The following is an 18,973-nucleotide window of genomic DNA, read 5'->3' as shown; positions in this document are numbered from 1 at the left end:
GAATTTTCATTTCAAATCTTATATGCCACACTTAAATGGTCGGATAGGTGGACATTTGAGATATACTTTGTGTAATGTTTCTCAATATGATTTCAGAGCTTTCATTGTAATTGTTTTATGCCACACTTGGTGGCCGGATAGGTGGACATTTGAGATATACTTTGTGTAATATTTCTCAATATAATTTCAGAATTTTCATTTCAAATCTTGTATGCCAGCCACACTTAGATGGTCGGATAGGTGGACATTTGAGATATACTTTGTGTAATGTTTCTCAATATGCTTCCAGAATTTTCATTTCAAATCTTGTATGCCAGCCACACTTAGGTGGCCGGATAGGTGGACATTTGAGATATACTTTGTGTAATGTTTCTCAATATGATTCCAGAATTTTCATTTTAATTCTTGTATGCCACACTTAGGTGGCCGGATAGGTGGACATTTGAGATATACTTTGTGTAATATTTCTCAATATGATTTCAGAATTTTCATTTTAATTCTTGTATGCCACACTTAGGTGGCCGGATAGGTGGACATTTGAGATAAACTTTGTGTAATATTTCTCAATAAGATTTCAGAATTTTCATTTCAAATCTTGTATGCCATACTTAGGTGGCCGGATAGGTGGACATTTGAGATATACTTTGTATAATATTTCTCAATAAGATTTCAGAATTTTCATTTCAAATCTTGTATGCCACACTTAGGTGGCCGGATAGGTGGACATTTGAGATAAACTTTGTGTAATATTTCTCAATAAGATTTCAGAATTTTCATTTTAATTCTTGTATGCCACACTTAGGTGGCCGGATAGGTGGACATTTGAGATAAACTTTGTGTAATATTTCTCAATAAGATTTCAGAATTTTCATTTTAATTCTTGTATGCCACACTTAGGTGGCCGGATAGGTGGACATTTGAGATAAACTTTGTGTAATATTTCTCAATAAGATTTCAGAATTTTCATTTTAATTCTTGTATGCCACACTTAGGTGGCCGGATAGGTGGACATTTGAGATAAACTTTGTGTAATATTTCTCAATAAGATTTCAGAATTTTCATTTTAATTCTTGTATGCCACACTTAGGTGGCCGGATAGGTGGACATTTGAGATAAACTTTGTGTAATATTTCTCAATAAGATTTCAGAATTTTCATTTTAATTCTTGTATGCCACACTTAGGTGGCCGGATAGGTGGACATTTGAGATAAACTTTGTGTAATATTTCTCAATGTGATTTCAGAATTTTCTTTTTAATGTTTAATGCCACACTTAGGTGGCCGGATAGGTGGACATTTGAGATATACTTTGTGTAATATTTCTCAATATGATTTCAGAATTTTCATTTTAATTCTTGTATGCCACACTTAGGTGGCCGGATAGGTGGACATTTGAGATAAACTTTGTGTAATATTTCTCAATAAGATTTCAGAATTTTCATTTCAAATCTTGTATGCCATACTTAGGTGGCCGGATAGGTGGACATTTGAGATATACTTTGTATAATATTTCTCAATAAGATTTCAGAATTTTCATTTCAAATCTTGTATGCCACACTTAGGTGGCCGGATAGGTGGACATTTGAGATAAACTTTGTGTAATATTTCTCAATAAGATTTCAGAATTTTCATTTTAATTCTTGTATGCCACACTTAGGTGGCCGGATAGGTGGACATTTGAGATAAACTTTGTGTAATATTTCTCAATAAGATTTCAGAATTTTCATTTTAATTCTTGTATGCCACACTTAGGTGGCCGGATAGGTGGACATTTGAGATAAACTTTGTGTAATATTTCTCAATAAGATTTCAGAATTTTCATTTTAATTCTTGTATACCACACTTAGGTGGCCGGATAGGTGGACATTTGAGATAAACTTTGTGTAATATTTCTCAATAAGATTTCAGAATTTTCATTTTAATTCTTGTATGCCACACTTAGGTGGCCGGATAGGTGGACATTTGAGATAAACTTTGTGTAATATTTCTCAATAAGATTTCAGAATTTTCATTTTAATTCTTGTATGCCACACTTAGGTGGCCGGTTAGGTGGACATTTGAGATATACTTTGTGTAATAATTCTCAATAAGATTTCAGAATTTTCATTTTAATTCTTGTATGCCACACTTAGGTGGCCGGATAGGTGGACATTTGAGATAAACTTTGTGTAATATTTCTCAATAAGATTTCAGAATTTTCATTTTAATTCTTGTATGCCACACTTAGGTGGCCGGATAGGTGGACATTTGAGATAAACTTTGTGTAATATTTCTCAATAAGATTTCAGAATTTTCATTTCAATTCTTGTATGCCACACTTAGGTGGCCGGATAGGTGGACATTTGAGATAAACTTTGTGTAATATTTCTCAATAAGATTTCAGAATTTTCATTTTAATTCTTGTATGCCACACTTAGGTGGCCGGATAGGTGGACATTTGAGATAAACTTTGTGTAATGTTTCTCAATGTGATTTCAGAATTTTCATTTTAATGTTTAATGCCACACTTAGGTGGCCGGATAGGTGGACGTTTGAGATATACTTTGTGTATTGTATCTCGATATGATTCCAGAGTTTTTATTTTAGTTGTTGTATGCCACACTTAAATGGCCGAATAGGTGGACATTTGAGATATATTTTGTGTGATGTTTCTCAATATGATTTCAGAATTTTTATCTCAATTCTTGTATGCCACACTTAGGTGGCCGGTTAGGTGGACATTTGAGATATACTTCGTGTAATGTTTCTCAATATGATTTCAGAATTTTCATTTTAATGTTCAATGCCACACTTAGGTGGCCGGATAGGTGGACGTTTGAGATATACTTTGTGTAATGTATCTCGATATGATTTCAGAGTTTTTATTTTAATTGTTGTATGCCACACTTAAATGGCCGAATAGGTGGACATTTGAGATATATTTTGTGTGATGTTTCTCAATATGATTTAAGACTTTTTTTTCAATTGTTGTATGGCCACCCTTAGGTGGTCGGATAAGTTGACATTTGAGATATATTTTGTGTTTTTTTTCTCAATAGGGCTGGTGTTATTTTTTCAATTACGTGCCACATTTGAGTGACCGGATAGATGAACATTTGAAATCCAATTTGTGTGATGTTTGTCTTCATTAATGACATACCAGAATTCCCATTTACAATTATTTGTATAACTTAAAAGGCCGGATAGGTGGACATTTGAGATAAAGTTTGTGTGATATTTTTTCAATAATATTGGCATTTCCGAATTTCATCCTGCGGTTACCTTCTGCGTATATATAATTTTCTTTTATTGTTTCTCAATATTATTAGCACTTTCATATTTTATTTTACTATTATATACCACACTTCCTTTTCAAAATAATATTTCACACTTAAGCAATCAGATTGGTGATACGTTTGAAATATATTTTGTGTATTGTTTCTCCCTATGTATGGCATTTCAAAATTTTGTTTTTCAATTATATGTCACGCATATAGCCATATAGATATGCGGGTTTTTGAGGTATATTTTGCGCAATGTTTATCAATATTATTGGAATGCCATATTTTGACTTGGTATTGATATCTTGACACTTACAACATAGCATCTGTTTAATCTATATGTTGCACCATAGGGTTGGAATAGGCGAACATTTGTGATATGCTCTGTGTATTTCTCAGTTTCAAATATATAACACGTTTGGATCAATTTGTTTCGATTTGTCTACCATCACGTTGCATTCCGAGTATTTTTTGATATGGAAGATTATTTCCAACACCAAACACAGTGCATCTCCCTTGCACGAAAGACTGGACATTGAAAAAAGAAATGCTATTTTTTGTGATAAGTAATGCTAAATGGTTCGAATCCATCGGAAATTAAAGCGAGGTCATACGCTTTAAAATGCGTATTAAAATAAAAGCAACATCATTTCTGTAGACATCCAGGGCGACATATAAGAGGGGTCCGGCTTAGTGCCGAAATAGGCTAAAACATTTGGTGGTCTGAATTAAGTGGACGAATTAAGCGGACAAAAATTTTATATCTGTTATCGAGAGGATTGTGTTGACTCTTTTTCTCCGTAGTTGTCAACGGCTCTCGCGCTCTCCAAGAACGTATTTAAAAACAATGATACGGGCACAGGAACGACGTCCGCTTAAGTACTGCAATTATGGCAGGTCCGTTTAACTACCGTAATAGAGTTATATATATATATATATACAACCAAAAATGTGACACGTGCAGAAAATATTATAAGAATCTTCTCTGAGCCGCGATTTATGTTATTCATTCAAAACTTGGGTATTTTGCATTTCATATTCATCGAATTGATGAAAATTTAAGTCTGGGGAATGAACACGTAGGCCTACATCAAAATGGCTTTATCAAAAAATCCAAGTTAAAAAAATAACGTCGTTGTAAATATTGTTTTCCAAACAAGGTGACGAAAAATATCTTGATTACTCACAATTTGCGCAGTTTATTTGACAAATCATTATTACTTATCGATTTTAATCGGTAAGTATGTTGATAGGTATTTGTCTGTCTGTTTGTTTGTCTGTTAGATGCACGCGATATCTCACGAAAGCGAGATTGAATCTGCTCCAGATTTTGCATGTGGATTCATCATATGTCGTACCAAAAGCCTATTGATTTTGGATGAATCATGTCGTATAATTAGCGAGTTATTAATTAATTAGTGATGGGACACAAGGTGTCACTATGAAGTAAGAGCGCTGTTTTGAGGGATCCCCTAAATTTCGATCGATAAGTCTTCGGTCTCTGACCGATATTCTCGTTACTTATCGATTTTAATCGGTAAGTATGTTGATAGGTATTTGTCTGTCTGTCTGTTAGATGTACGCGTTATCTCACGAAAGCGAGATTAAATCTGCTCCAGATTTTGCATGTGCATTCATCATATCTCGGACCAGAAGCCTATTGATTTTGGGCGAATTATGTCGTATAAATAGCGAGTTATTAAATTAATTAGTGATGGGACACAAGGTGTCACTATGGAGTAAGAGCGCTGTTTTTTTTTTGGGGGGGTCTCTGACCGATATTCTCGTTATTTTACTTTATTCAGTCAAAAACGACTTTTTGTTGAAAGATAATTTTTAATTATTGTTTTGTTTTTAATTCTAATTCCCATGTTGCAATATGTTTTCAATGAGTCCAAATATATTGATATATATATGTTAGTCTAGCAGTGTTTGATCATTTGTGTCAAACAAACGAAAATAACTTTTAATTTTCTTTGAGTCTCATCTTCATTTCTGAGTACTTGAGTGAGTAGTAATACCCTCTGAAATCTCTCCAATTTACTCCATCAGCATAAGAGGAGTGCTGGCCGCGGAGATACTGTCCGTTAAGATTCGACATATGACAACCAGAGGGCGGAAGAAATCCATACCACCAACTACCTTTGTAAAGTGCAGCACAATCGTATGAAAAAAGTTGATCGTGGTCATGATCTTTGGTGGAAAACTGAACTTCTGACATTTGGAAGTTGTCGCCTGCAATACAATATCGAATAACGTTCTACTATCTACCGAGAATTCATTAGTTGGGATATCTATTTTCTATTACTTATTTTTATAGTTTAAGGGTTTGGGTCTAGTTGATAGTTTAAAAAACATTACCTATAATTCTCTCGCTCTCGAACATGGCGCACTTCAAGTCGGAGGGATTTCAAAATTTTATATATACTCGACAAATAAGATTAAATTTGTCTGCGACTTCATTTGTAATTTAATATTGACAAATTTGAACATCGGAAAAACTTATCATGAACACAAGATCCATTTATTATGTGAATTTCTTTTCAGACCTCCATGGATTTGTTGGTATACAAAGTCTTGTTCACGTTGCCATTTATTATTGCATCGTTTTCTAACATTAATATTCCTCTAACCTGCATTTCCTACATAACCTGAGGTCGTCAAGGGGTATCCGTCTTTTTCTTCTCCAACATAAAAATTTCTATGAATCAAGGATGTATAGTAATTGTATGGAAATATTTTAATATTGTTTATGACACATTCGAATCTCATTTCCGTTGAATTAACTGAGTATGATGCGTAAGTCATGATTTCTACTAATCTAATGTTCTCTGTTCTAATTGTGTTTCCTACTGAAAATTTCTTATTAATCAATATTAATATTACGATATTATCTTACTTGTAATAAGCATACTTCCAATTTCCGTCAAAATCTTGAAGATCGATCCGCAATTCGTATTTTCCAAGTTTCATTAATCTGGAAATTTCCTTCAGTCCTGGCAAAAATATTTTTCAGAGATTTCAAATCTTGAAATTATTTAAAAAACAAGATCATGCCAGAAAATAAATTAAATATTTCAGGAGAAATTTATCACTAATATTTAGTATAATATTTACATCTGAAAAAATCTACCGCAATGTATATATATATAACAAAACTAACCCAACCAAAATTCTCCAGCAGAATTACCGAATCCTGCGAGATAATCATTCCAATCTCTATAAAAGTTTACGGAACCGTCTTTTCTGCGTTGAAACACCTTTAATATAAAATACGAATCGTAGTATAATTAAGACCAAATCGGAACAAACCAAGTTTATCAGAAGAATGTACAATCAATCGCCCGGTATTTTCAATACCGATAGTTATGGTTACCCCTACGTGTTTTACGATAATAGTGGACTTCATCGTTCAGGTATATTCTGGGCGATAATAAGCATCAATGTCAATAAAGCATAACTTTTAATATATCGTAGTTATATTGCCATTTTACAAACAGATTAACTCAGAGGATAATAATTGCTATCACCGTTTTCTCATAATGCGGGAATGCATAGTACACACACGATCTTACCGTCCATCCAATCAGATCTGTGGGTACCAACGAACTCTCCAAAGTATCAACTCTTTTTTTGAGCTTGTCCATTTCCAAATGACATTCACCAATTTGGTCAACATTGACATTAGTTGTGATTTGAGACAAAACTTCTTCTTTATCAATTTTTTTGCTGCATGTTATGGTACATTGTTCATTGGTTTGAGAAGCCACGAAACACATGAGCATCAGGAATGGTATAAGATACTTGAATAATTGTCTCATAATGCCCGTTTCTTTAACAATTTAACCCTCTATTAACCAAGATCTTTTCTATAAAGACAGGAAAATTATTTTTTTCGGTGAAAATATTTATTTTGTACCACTATTGAATTTTTTTTCCTGATAATATATACCTCCCTATAATTGTAGCAGAGGGCATAAGGGGCATATTTAGAATATTTAAAATTGAAACCAAATTCAAAGCAAAATTCACTCTATATTGTTGTAGCTAATTATCAAGTTCTTGTATGCTGCAGTTCGCTGACTACAATTGAAGAACTAGAAAAAGAAATATATCGACAACAAAGAAACATATAGTTCAGTTGAATAACTTCAAGACAATATACTTGAAGTCAAGGTGAAAGTCAAAATCTGTGTCGATACATGATTTTAACTTCCCTTGGTGCAAAGTAATCATCGAGCTTCTTCACATCAGTTTCGAACTTATTTTCTTCATCAAATAGACGTCTACCTTCTGTACAAGGAAAAAGTACCAATATAGCTCATTTTTGCTCACGTTCATCGTCCGTAGCAGCTAACAACTCAACTGCAATACAATAGTCTTCAAAAGTTTTATACAGCACATTTATATATATACCCTTGGATTTCCCTTGGATACTGCAGCGGAGGTAAATTTATACTAGTCATCTACGATATTGGCAGTTGATAAGACGTTTTGTTTGATATTGACATCAAAAATGGTGTTTGCTCATAATACGTAAATATAGGAAGTACGCAAATTATACAAGTCAAGTGGAAAGTCTATATTAGAGTATATACAGAGTAAGAGATATGTTAGCGCGACCATCTTGACTATTCCCATGTCCTTCAACATGTGCTTGACAATGACGCCATGGCTTTTGATCAACATGTAGCGGGAATTCACCAACACAGTAGTAACACACACCTCGGAGGTCAACAACTTTTTCATTAGACTTCTTGACGTCAGTGTAAGGTTTTGTAACAAAGAATGCGTCCTCGAGAGTTTCTCGCTTGTATTACTGTGTATATCTTGCATAAACCGCCTCCACCGAACAGTTATGTGTAGACCAGTGGTCGGCAAACTTTATGTACTATAGTGGGCTAATGTACACATTTCCGGTAGCGTGTGGGCTACATTATTTCCAAACCTACGAACAATCGCCACATTAAAAAACTTCTAAATATCGTGCACTTGCGACTCCCATTCCTGTGTTAAAGCATGACACAATGGGATGTGGTTGTGGCCGTTTCTTATTTATTACCAAACGCGGTAGGCCTTCATTGTTTTTATTTACGTAGCACGAGTGTGAAAGATGATGTTATTTCTGCATGAGGTCCAAGGCTCTAATATCAACTGGTAAATTTGTTATTCTTAGTATCATTTTGGAAAAAGCTACTCACAGAGTTACAGCGATATGTGCACATTACACGTGTTGCATTGCTATATAGATAAGGATCCACTTCTTTTCTTTTTACTTTCTCCCTATTTGCTGTGACACGTTTCATAATGACGTCTAACATTGAATTTCTTTATAACTGCAATGCTTGCCATATCAATCAAACAGCTTTTCAATAATACTCAACACAGAAATATTTTTTCGTCCAAGCAATTTGGAATGTTCGACCCTTATCGGCAACTTTCCAACGTTTACCATACATTTAATGCCCAATTTTTTAAATCAAAACAAACGAATCTGATAACAGAGACTTAGCACAGGAAGAGTCGGCAAGTGAACAACAAATCATTGACGCAACCAATGAGCATAATATATACATGCTCAATGACGCAACTGACTACAAAACACACATCGTTTAGCAGCAGCCATTGTTACGACATAAATTCGTATGTTTCCCCTATCAGAATGGAGCGAAAGCCCAAAATTGGTTCGTAGAAGACCACACATGCGATGTGACATGATTTAACCACGATGCCCCAGAAGAACAATAGTCAAACAACCGAAATTTGAGAAAGCTCGTATCGCTTGTTGTAGAGACCGCGGTTTCGTCTCACGTCAAAAATAAGAGAAGTGTCCAAACAATTTATCTTGAAAAAAACTGTTGTTAGTGAATGGAACAGAAAGTTATTTTCTGTGTGTTTTGCAACAATTTTCTCTAATTATAATATACAACTAGTTGACAATCCATTATTCTACATAAGCCCATTTGCAAGCCGTTTTATCAACTATAACCCTTATTGTGATTTGCTCAATTGAATTGTGATCGAACCATCAGCAGCAACAGCTACAATTATCACTTCCAAATTCTATGGCACAAATCTATAACAAATTACAATACTGATTTTTATAAGCTGTTACTGATGTCAGATGTTACTGATTATAACATCTGACAATTCTTTTATCTCCTGCAGTTCTCTGCAATTCTTCACACTGCAAAACTGCGTCTGAGATTTCCTGTTATGCTCCAATATGTGTAGAACAAATTCTCATTATAAGCGATTTAAATGAATGAATTAATTTGAAAATCGAATCCAAATAAGGCCATATGCTGTAAATAATTATTCGTATAAGATATATTTTCGACCGTTATATAATTATTTGCATGAAATCTAATGCGTCAGTATTTTTGCTCAAAAATATGTCACGTGCAAAAAATATCTCCCCCCATCCAAAAAAAATTCCAAGTTGACAAAGTACAACCATTGTAATTTGTATTCTCCCAACAATGTGAACGATATCTTAACTACATTTTCATATAATATATAACTTATCTTCAGGCATTTTTTACTGATATTTCACGCAATTTATTCAATAGTTTATTATTGTTTAACTTCAGTTACGTAAAACAATTTTTTGTTGAAAAATCATTTTTTAATCATCGTTTTGTCTACAATTTTTATTTGCATTTTGCAATATTCTTTAAATAAAATAAAATTACATCATACCATGTGCAATCCTCATTTCACAATATTCAATAGCCTAATTAATTATTTGAGTACACCCTAATTTTGCGACAAAAAAGGGATACGCAAAAATCACCGGCAACTACGATATAAGTGAACTAGTTACTGGATTCTTCTTAAATTGTTTTGTAGCGACTAAACGATACAGAATATTTTAATGGATATATCCGTAGTAGCGTCTAGTTGTATTTTTGTTCACGTAAAACTATATTTTGAACAAAAAGGGTCAAGTTTTGTGGTTGTCATGATGAATACTTTTCAGAAGAAGGGATATTTTCAATTTTGATCGAAATGTTCTAAATTGTTGCTCATAAAAATTAACAAATGAGAATTAATTTGCGCTCACATATTTCGGGTCAAATAAGTTTTTCGTTTTAAAAATCACAATTTTTGCCATATATATATTATATATATATGGCATATACTAGTAATTGATCTGTATACACTGTATGTGTTAAAGACTGGGAATATGAAACTGTAAAATAGTAATAACGTTCTCAAGACGTAGTGATTCAATTTTCCTTCAGTCTCATCTTCATTTCTGAGTACTTGAGTGAGTAGTGATAACCTCTGAAATCCTTCCAGTTCACACCATCAGCAAATGTATCGTGCTGGCCACGGAGATACTGCCCGTTGAGATTGGACAAATGACAAATTCTGTCGCCACCTGTTGGTCTGACTATACCATACCACCAAGCACCTTTGTAAAGCTCAGCGCAATCATGTGAAATTTGGTCATGGTCATGATCTTTGGAAGAAAACTGAACATTTGTTATTTGAAAGTCGTTTCCTGTAATAGAAATGTGAAATCATATTACTTTGAGCGTTTTTATATGCATGCATTGAAAATTGCATGGAAATCTTGAAAATTTGCAATAAAATAACCTGAATAACTTATTTGTAAAGTGATATAGGTACATATACCTGGTAAAACAGACAGAGACTAATTTGTGATATTTTAGGTGCAGAGCTGTCACATCACAACGCCCAACACATACACATTACAAATACTGACAACTCATAAAATTGCAAGGATTCAATTTTTAACACTTGAATTTGGTGTCCTTTTATCAAAGAACGGTATTTCAAAAATATATCAACCGTATCGATATTTTTCAACCTGCAGTTCCTACATATCCTGAAGTCGTCAATGGAAATCCGTCTTTTTCTTCCCCGATATAGAAATTTCTAAAAATCAAGGATGTACAGATTTTGATTACATATTTTTAATAGTTTTCTATTGACAATTTAGATCAATAATTTGATTTTAATATATATTTGTATAAATACCAAACAGATCTAAGCAGATAGATCAGTTTATTTGAATGAATGACAAAATCCGCTTGTCAGCCTGCAATTGGGGGATTTTTTAACAAAGATTTGATAACTTACTTGTAATAGGCATACTTCCAATTTCCATCAAAATCTTGAAGGTCGATTCGCAATTCGTATTTTCCAAGTTTCATTAATCTGGAAATTTCCTTCAGTCCTGGCAAAAATATTTTTAAAAGTTTTTTAATGTTAAAATTATTTATAATACATGATCGTGCCACAAAATTAAAAAAATTCTGAAGTAATTATTACTAATAATAGGAATAATATTTACATCTGAAATAATCTACCGCAATGTATATATATATAACAAAACTCACCCAACCAAAATTCTCCAGCAGAATTACCAAATCCCGCGAGATAATCATTCCAATCTCTATAAAAATTTACGGAACCGTCTTTTCTGCGTTGAAACACCTAAGATAAAATACGAATCGTACTATAATCAAGACTAACTTGGAACAAACGAAGTTGATCGGAAGAATTGGTATTGCCAATTATTATGAATACCCCTACATGCAGTGATGGGATTCCATTTTTTGTCAGCCGGTTCCATCACAAAAGTCATATTTTTCAGCCGGTTCTGTTACAAACAGAACATTGGCAGTAACCAGTAATACTAACCGGTTCGCTGATCTCATAAAATCCTGTGAGACGGTTCTATAGAACCGGTGCGAACCGGCTGAATCCCACCACTGCCTACATGTTATACGATCGTTCAGGTCTATCCTGCGCAATAATAAAGCGAAGCGTCAATGTCGATAAAGCATAGCTTCTAAAATATCGTAGTGATATTTTCATTTTAAATACGGAATCACTCAGATAATAATATTTGCTATCATCGTTTTCTCATAATACAGGATTGCATAGTACACACACACGATCTTACCGTCCATCCAATGAGATCTGTGGGTACTAAAGAACTTTCCAAAGTATCAACTCTTTTTTCGAGCTTTTCCATTTCCAAATGACATTCACCAATTTGGTTTACATTGACATTAGTTGTGATTTGAGACAAAACTTCAACTTTGTCAATTTTTTTGCTGCAGGTTATGGTACATTGTTCATTGGTTTGGGCAGCCACGACACCCAGGAGCATTAGGAATGATAGAGAATGCTTAAATAGCTGTTTCATTATGCTCGTTTCTTTGCCAACTGAATATTAAGCCAATAGCACACGCATATATATATATATATATACAAAAAAATGTTGATAGGTTTTGGTTATTCAGTTCCGGATATGTATATGGTTCTTCCGGAACAAGCACAATGTATAAAAGTACAATGGGTTCAAAATTATTGAGACTAAAAGGTTAGTTGTTGCTTAAAATGGTGTTAAAAGAATGTCAAATAACAGATAACTTTTTAACCTGCATTGATAGAGCATGATAGCCTACGTGCAGTGTTAAATATCCTTAGCTTTTATTGCAGAATGTTGAGTAACAGTGTCTTGTCGAGCACAAGTGATCAAGACTTGGGGTTTTGGGTGAAGCTTCCTTTCAGGATGTATACTTGGGTTTAAGATTCGGTCTTCAAACTAGTAAATTTTTTAATTCTGTTGGTGAACTTTCAAACTTGAGTGCTTGCAGGCCTATCGGTGCCGTTATAAGCATAAACGAGTACACGCTTTGTCCGGTAACTTAGTTATCATCCATGCAATATTTACAAATAATCAAAATACACATAATTAACACAATATTCATTTTCACTATTGAAGTTTTGAGAAGAATAATCACAACCTTTCCAGTAAAAAAAAGAAAACGTCAAGAAGGCTAAACAGTTTACCGATGCCACAGGACGAGTTGACCGCACTTGATGAAATTCATGTTGTGTAAGCTGAATATTGCCATTGACAAATAACACTTATAAAACACTACAATAACTAATAGTGATGCACTTCTGATATTTGGATACACAACTCGTTGTGCAAATTTTCATCATAAGTTGGGTATTCAAAGTCGGGTAAATACGAGTTCAGTGCAACGGTGTTTATTCATTGTACGCAATACGTTTTTCATTTGCTGCTGTGTAAGGAAAATGCCATGTCACTTGTCAATGCTGAACGATTAGTGAGCTTTTAGTAGGCACGTCTTCAACCGTACATCGAGCAAACAGCTATTCTTTTTTGTACAATATTATTGCATATATTGTAGTTTCGTGCATTTTCAATATTATCCTCTCAATGCCCTAAGTTTGGCAAATTCGATCTTATGATGAATATGATTTCAGATAGTTGTCTTCGCTTGAACAGTAAATGGAAGGGGCAAGTTTTCAACAGGAAAGATTTCTGTTACTCGCGCCATATCTCAGACTTGCACCGAAAATACTGACCAATTTGTTTGTTTCAAGTATATAAAGGAAATCGGTATATGGATATCAATATAAGGCCCCGATCGGCTTTGAATGGCTTACCTCGTTGTTAGGTATTGGCCATCAAAAGTTCTATCGCATGTAAGCTACATTTTTATTGAATAAACTCCGATATGTACAAAATTCAATAATGCACAGTTATTTTAAACTTATATCAAACGACGAAGATTACTACTATAAACACAATCAAAGAATAGTTATATAATATTCGACAGTGGAATTAAGTAAGCCATCGCATACAATCGCAGGGACAAGACCACATTGGGATCGTTTTTATTCTCCATGTCCAGGTTGATCAAGTTGTACAACTTGTTGTATTAAGATATGTATAATATTTTCAATAATAGAGATGAGAACGGCAACCACAAAAGATTCAAATATTCCGAACTACTAATATTATGATTTACTTTTCACATTTGAGTCACCATTGAACAATCGTCAAAATAAGAATAGTTTATAAGATCCAACAAACGCCAGGCTTCTTAGGAATCGCCTGCTAGTGTTTTTTATATATAAAACCGGGAAAAGTCCTATAGTTATTAAATAATAATATTTCACATTATTTTAAAATGGCCCAATATTTATGTTGGCCTCATCCGGTTAGCGAGATTAGGATACAACTCCGTGCGCTACCTGCTCAAGTTGTGAGACAAACTATTAAGAAAGGTAGCACTTACTGTTGAGTCATTGTGACTAAATATCATCCCCTCTGTGAAGTACAATCAGTCGATGGAACATAGGCAACCGATACTTAGGAAATAGGACCAAAAACCATTCAACTTATCCTGGATATATATCTGGCTGAAAAAGTGAAATATATAACTGAAATATTGTAGGAATATAACAGTGCGGTACTCATAGGATAGGATAGGATTTACATATTTATCCCGAGGTAGAGGAAAGCCGATAAGACGGCTTATTCATATGGCGAACCACGGCCGAGTGCTGAAATATATTGTGTTTCACATGTTAAATATGATTTCGCTGCATTAAGAGCTAAGTGTATTTTCAGTATATCTGTATTTGGATTGGATTGTGCATCTTTACAATATACAAACATTTGACATTTGATACATGTGTGCTTTTTGACCTCTGAAGAAGTCCAGATCGGGGTTACACTCCATAACGTGTGCCAACTCAATAACACGGGAGTCGAACGCGCAGATGGGGCCAAATATTCCCCGAAGCGCCATAAGGCAAAAAATACCTTGATATTACACAAAACATAACGCATCTCTAGGTTTCAGAGCATTTAATAGATCAAACACCGTCGTATTGTACCCAGTGGAACACGTCCCACTGAACCCCGATCCCTTGTTCCCCATAGGAAACAAATATTTTCAGACTGTCCCCCGTTGAGATCAGAAATGCAATTCACTCGCCAAAGTTATGAATATTTTACAGTGGATTAAAGTTGAAAAATATCAATCGGTGGTTTGTCATGTTGGAAAGGCTAAAGTAGAAAAACGAAAAAACTGAAATGGTAGAATTTTAGTTTCAACCCCCCAAAATCAATTTCATCTCATATCTTGCGTCGCTCTACACAGCCGTTGTTCGTTCGTGGGGACGTTGTAATTCACCGAAAAGCGGATTCAAACGTCGAATCGCAGACCTAATTCCGGACATGGTATGAGTGTGAGAGCTGATTTTCCACAGTGCCACTGTTCCACCTTCCCTACATCATTTCACTTGTTGATCTTTTCCAAGTATGCCCCTATATTATTTAGCACCATTTCACACCATGTGCACACACTAGGTGAATTTATTTCGGAATGCAATCTAAATAATGCATTATATACATTTCAAATACCTATTCTAATAATATTATATTTCCGTATATATATTATATCATTCTTTGCATAAAAGATAATGTGTAATATTTAAACAACCATAAATGTGACACGTGCAGAAAATATAAGCATCTCCCCTTAGTTGCGATTCGGGTTATTCATTCAAAACTTAGTATTATATTCTTTGATGACTTGATGAAAATTTTAGTCAGGTGTGTGAACACGTCTATTGAAATGACTTCATCAAAAAGTCAATGTCAAAAAAATAACATCGTTGTCAATTTTGTTTTCCAAACAAGGTGATGAAAAATATCTTGACTCTTCGATTATTTTTTACTCACAATTCACGCAATTTATTAGGCAATTTTTTTATTATTTTGCCTTATTTGCGTCAAAAACTACTTTCCGTTGAAAGATCTTTTTTTTTCAATTCTAATTCGCATGTTTCAATGTGTTTTCAATGAAATAAAATCTATCATCATATAATGTGTAAACTCTATTTCATATTTAGTATTTTTAGGAGTATAGATACCGAAATAATCAATAATGTCGTGCGTGTTAACATGTTCCATATTTTCCATAATATATATATTAAATATACATCATAGCATATACAGAATGCTATTTTAGCCACTTTTGATGAACTGTCGTAAACCTTTTTGGCCATAAGAATTGTTGAAGAATGGTATCCGAATATATATATATATATTGATATATATGTTAGTCCAGTGTAGTGTATCAAAGTTGGAACATTTGTGTAAATCAAACGAAAATAACTTTCAATTTTCCTTCAGTCTCATCTTCATTTCTGAGTACTTGAGTGAGTAGTAATACCCTCTGAAATCTCTCCAATTTACTCCATCAGCAAAAGAGGAGTGCTGGCCACGGAGATACTTTCCGTTAAGATTCGACATATGACAACCCGAGGGCGGAAGAAATCCATACCACCAACCACCTTTGAATAGTTCGGCACAATCGTATGTAAGGGTATCGTGGTCATGATCTTTGGTGGAAAACTGAACTTTTGACATTTGGAAGTTGTTGCCTGCAATGAAATATCGAACCAAAATAACGTTCTACTTACCGGGAATTCATTAGTTGGGATATCTATTCTCTATTACTCATTTCTACAGTTTTAAAGGTTTGGGTCTAGTTGTTAATTTCAAAGACTATATAATATATAAGACGTGCCTACTATATAATATTATAATTCTCTCGCTGTCGAACATAGCGCACTTCTAATTATAGCATCGTTTTGTAACATTAATAGTCCCCTAACCTGCATTTCCTACATATCCTGAGGTCGTCAATGGGAATCCGTCCTCTTCTTTTCCAACATAAAAATTTCTGTGAATCAAGGATGTATATTAGAATGGAAATATTTTAATATTCTTTATGACGTATTCAAAGCTCGCAAAGATTAGATGATAGTATGATTCATAAAACGTGATTTATCTAGTTATCTACTCAATGTTTCTCGCTGTTACCGTGATTAATATTACCATATTATCTTACTTGTAATAAGCATATTTCCAATGTCCGTCAAAATCTTGAAGATCGATTCGTAATTCGTATTTTCCAAGTTTCATTAATCTGGAAATTTCTCTCAGTCCTGACAAAAAACTTTATTCTTAATTTTTTAACTGCTATTTTTTTAACATTACTATTAACGGCGTAAAATAAAAAAGAGATATATATCATTTTTTCTATATTTTTCGTCAACGATCCAAAAGCACCGGGCCGTATGTGGCCATAGTATGTTAAAAGATCTCATCCTCGCCAATACGGAGGAAGATATCAACCCCGAAATATTCCAATCCTCCCAGCAATATGAGCTCTTAAAATATTGATGAGTGTTTGTGTAAAGTTTGTATTGATGCCAATGTTTGTATGAATGGCGAGAAAACACTTAATATAAAAATATATGGTACACCCGAAGTATGCGAACCAAGATGGCGGACATCGGAACGTAACATGGGTAACAGGTTAGGGTTAGGCGATAATTTTTTTCCAATTTTCCTTATTTTAGGCCTATTATCAGTTCGAAGACTAGCCAAGAGCTTCACGTAGTATTTATACCTAAAATTATGGCCTAACCCTAACCTAGTACACATATTACATTCCGATGTCCGCCATCTTGGTTCGCATACTTCGGGAGCCCCAAATATATATATATATACCCACCCAACCAAAATTCTTTTGCAGGATCTCCAAATCCTGCGAGATAAGCTTTCCAATCTTTGTAAAAGTCCACAGAGCCATCTTTTCTGCGTTGGAACACCTAAATATGTCTAAAGGTTATAATATATAGAAAATAATATATATATACGTGAAAGTGACACATTTGTCAATATGTGCTTGGCGGGATGTGTGATTTTGTGCCGATTATAATCATCGTGTCGATGCAAGATAATTCGCTAATTTGTTTGTTACAATAGAAGTGTATCTCCTTCTGTGTTTAATAATAATGTTTGGTTTGATCTGAAGATTGTTGACTCCGTTTATTCGACAACCAATGAGATCTCAACACCCGATCAGTTGAATTGATGAACCGGAGACTTTTAACTTTGTTTGTTTGTTGTTTTAAACAGTAATATTACAGTTCAATAATATTGATGACACTTAACGTCATTTTAACATTTTATTTCTATTTCCACACTTTCTTACCGTCCATCCGATGAGATCAGTAGGTACTAGAGAACTTTCCAAACTGTCAAATTTTTCTTCGAGCTCTTCTATTTCCGATTCAAAATCACCAATTTGGTCAACATTGACATGATTTGGGGTTTGAGACATAACTTCTTTTTTGGTTATGTTTTGTTTATCGGCTTGAGCAGCAGCGTAACCCAACAACATCAGGAATAATAGAGAATACTTAAATAATTGTCGCATGTTGCCCGTTTGCACATTGAATATTGAGCACATATCACACGTATTTATAGGGAAACATGTTGACAGAGTTCTTGGTGAATCATTTCCCAATATATATACGAATTATCTAAAACAATTTTATAGGTGGGTTGAATACATATATTCACCCCGTCCCACGGGAAATTGTTCCCTTGCATTTAATGTTAAAATGGGGCAATTTCTCTGATCATATTCGCCGCACAATTGATTTTGTCAAAAATTAGGATGTTGCTCGTCTAACACCGAAAGTTCTTCCCAAGAAAGAACAGTGTTTATAAGTACAAGGAGTTTAAAATGATTGTGACTAAAAGATGAGTTGTTGTTTGAAATGGTATTGAAAAAGTGTCAAATAACAGACAACATTTTAACCTGCATTGATGGAGCATGGTACGTGCGGTGATTCCACTGAAGTGAAGCCTCCTTTTGAGGATATAATTAAGTTCAATCTGAGATCATACCAGACTAATAACAACGGCCTTCTCGATGTGCTAAATAAATAAAGGAACCAGCCATTTCTTTCATCTACAACATTATTGCATATATTGTAGTTCCGTGCATCAACAACACCGGAAGAACCTTCAATCTCATCCTG

General features: G+C 34.1%; 3 protein-coding genes across 3 annotated transcripts; all 3 read right to left on the bottom strand.

Moving 5' to 3' along the window:
* Positions 1–5,031: 5,031 nt before the first annotated feature.
* LOC144421119 (fibrinogen C domain-containing protein 1-like) lies at positions 5,032–7,117 on the bottom strand. The gene is made up of 5 exons (XM_078111355.1): positions 6,835–7,117; positions 6,423–6,519; positions 6,159–6,255; positions 5,893–5,960; positions 5,032–5,494 (listed from the first exon to the last, which is right to left on the bottom strand). The coding sequence occupies exons 1-5, from the start codon at positions 7,078–7,080 to the stop codon at positions 5,226–5,228; spliced, it is 777 nt and encodes a 258-aa protein (XP_077967481.1). The 5' UTR covers positions 7,081–7,117; the 3' UTR covers positions 5,032–5,225.
* Positions 7,118–10,390: 3,273 nt separating this feature from the next.
* LOC120341859 (fibrinogen C domain-containing protein 1-like) lies at positions 10,391–12,406 on the bottom strand. Its single transcript, XM_078110575.1, has 5 exons — positions 12,201–12,406; positions 11,632–11,728; positions 11,372–11,468; positions 11,100–11,167; positions 10,391–10,769 (listed from the first exon to the last, which is right to left on the bottom strand). Exons 1-5 carry the CDS (start codon positions 12,270–12,272, stop codon positions 10,492–10,494), a joined length of 612 nt encoding a protein of 203 aa, XP_077966701.1. The 5' UTR covers positions 12,273–12,406; the 3' UTR covers positions 10,391–10,491.
* Positions 12,407–15,594: 3,188 nt separating this feature from the next.
* LOC120341860 (ficolin-1-like) lies at positions 15,595–18,419 on the bottom strand. The gene is made up of 5 exons (XM_039410418.2): positions 18,139–18,419; positions 17,656–17,752; positions 16,987–17,083; positions 16,751–16,818; positions 15,595–16,516 (listed from the first exon to the last, which is right to left on the bottom strand). Exons 1-5 carry the CDS (start codon positions 18,394–18,396, stop codon positions 16,251–16,253), a joined length of 786 nt encoding a protein of 261 aa, XP_039266352.2. The 5' UTR covers positions 18,397–18,419; the 3' UTR covers positions 15,595–16,250.
* Positions 18,420–18,973: the final 554 nt, after the last annotated feature.

This window comes from Styela clava, chromosome 3 (genome assembly GCF_964204865.1).
Source record: "Styela clava chromosome 3, kaStyClav1.hap1.2, whole genome shotgun sequence".
NCBI classification, from domain to species: Eukaryota; Metazoa; Chordata; class Ascidiacea; order Stolidobranchia; family Styelidae; genus Styela; species Styela clava.
Note: the sequence above shows the minus strand (reverse complement) of the source record. Positions and strands in the feature narration are given on the sequence as shown.

What these genes read in the sequence shown, in the direction of transcription:
- LOC120341859 (XM_078110575.1), bottom strand. Translation starts at nt 12,272, where the DNA reads ATGGAAAAGCTCGAAAAAAGAGTTGATACTTTGGAAAGTTCTTTAGTA. An exon ending in CAGATCTCATTGGATGGACG is followed by an intron (nt 11,729 to 12,200) that starts GTAAGATCGTGT and finishes ATTTTATCTTAG; the next exon opens with GTGTTTCAACGCAGAAAAGA. An exon ending in AGGATATGTAGGAACTGCAG is followed by an intron (nt 10,770 to 11,099) that starts GTTGAAAAATAT and finishes TTTCTATTACAG; the next exon opens with GAAACGACTTTCAAATAACA.
- LOC144421119 (XM_078111355.1), bottom strand. Translation starts at nt 7,080, where the DNA reads ATGAGACAATTATTCAAGTATCTTATACCATTCCTGATGCTCATGTGT. An exon ending in TGCTGGAGAATTTTGGTTGG is followed by an intron (nt 6,256 to 6,422) that starts GTTAGTTTTGTT and finishes TATTTTTGCCAG; the next exon opens with GACTGAAGGAAATTTCCAGA. An exon ending in TGGAAGTATGCTTATTACAA is followed by an intron (nt 5,961 to 6,158) that starts GTAAGATAATAT and finishes CTTGATTCATAG; the next exon opens with AAATTTTTATGTTGGAGAAG.
- LOC120341860 (XM_039410418.2), bottom strand. Translation starts at nt 18,396, where the DNA reads ATGTGCTCAATATTCAATGTGCAAACGGGCAACATGCGACAATTATTT. An exon ending in TGCAAAAGAATTTTGGTTGG is followed by an intron (nt 17,084 to 17,655) that starts GTGGGTATATAT and finishes GTTTTTTGTCAG; the next exon opens with GACTGAGAGAAATTTCCAGA. An exon ending in AGGATATGTAGGAAATGCAG is followed by an intron (nt 16,517 to 16,750) that starts GTTAGGGGACTA and finishes ATTTCATTGCAG; the next exon opens with GCAACAACTTCCAAATGTCA.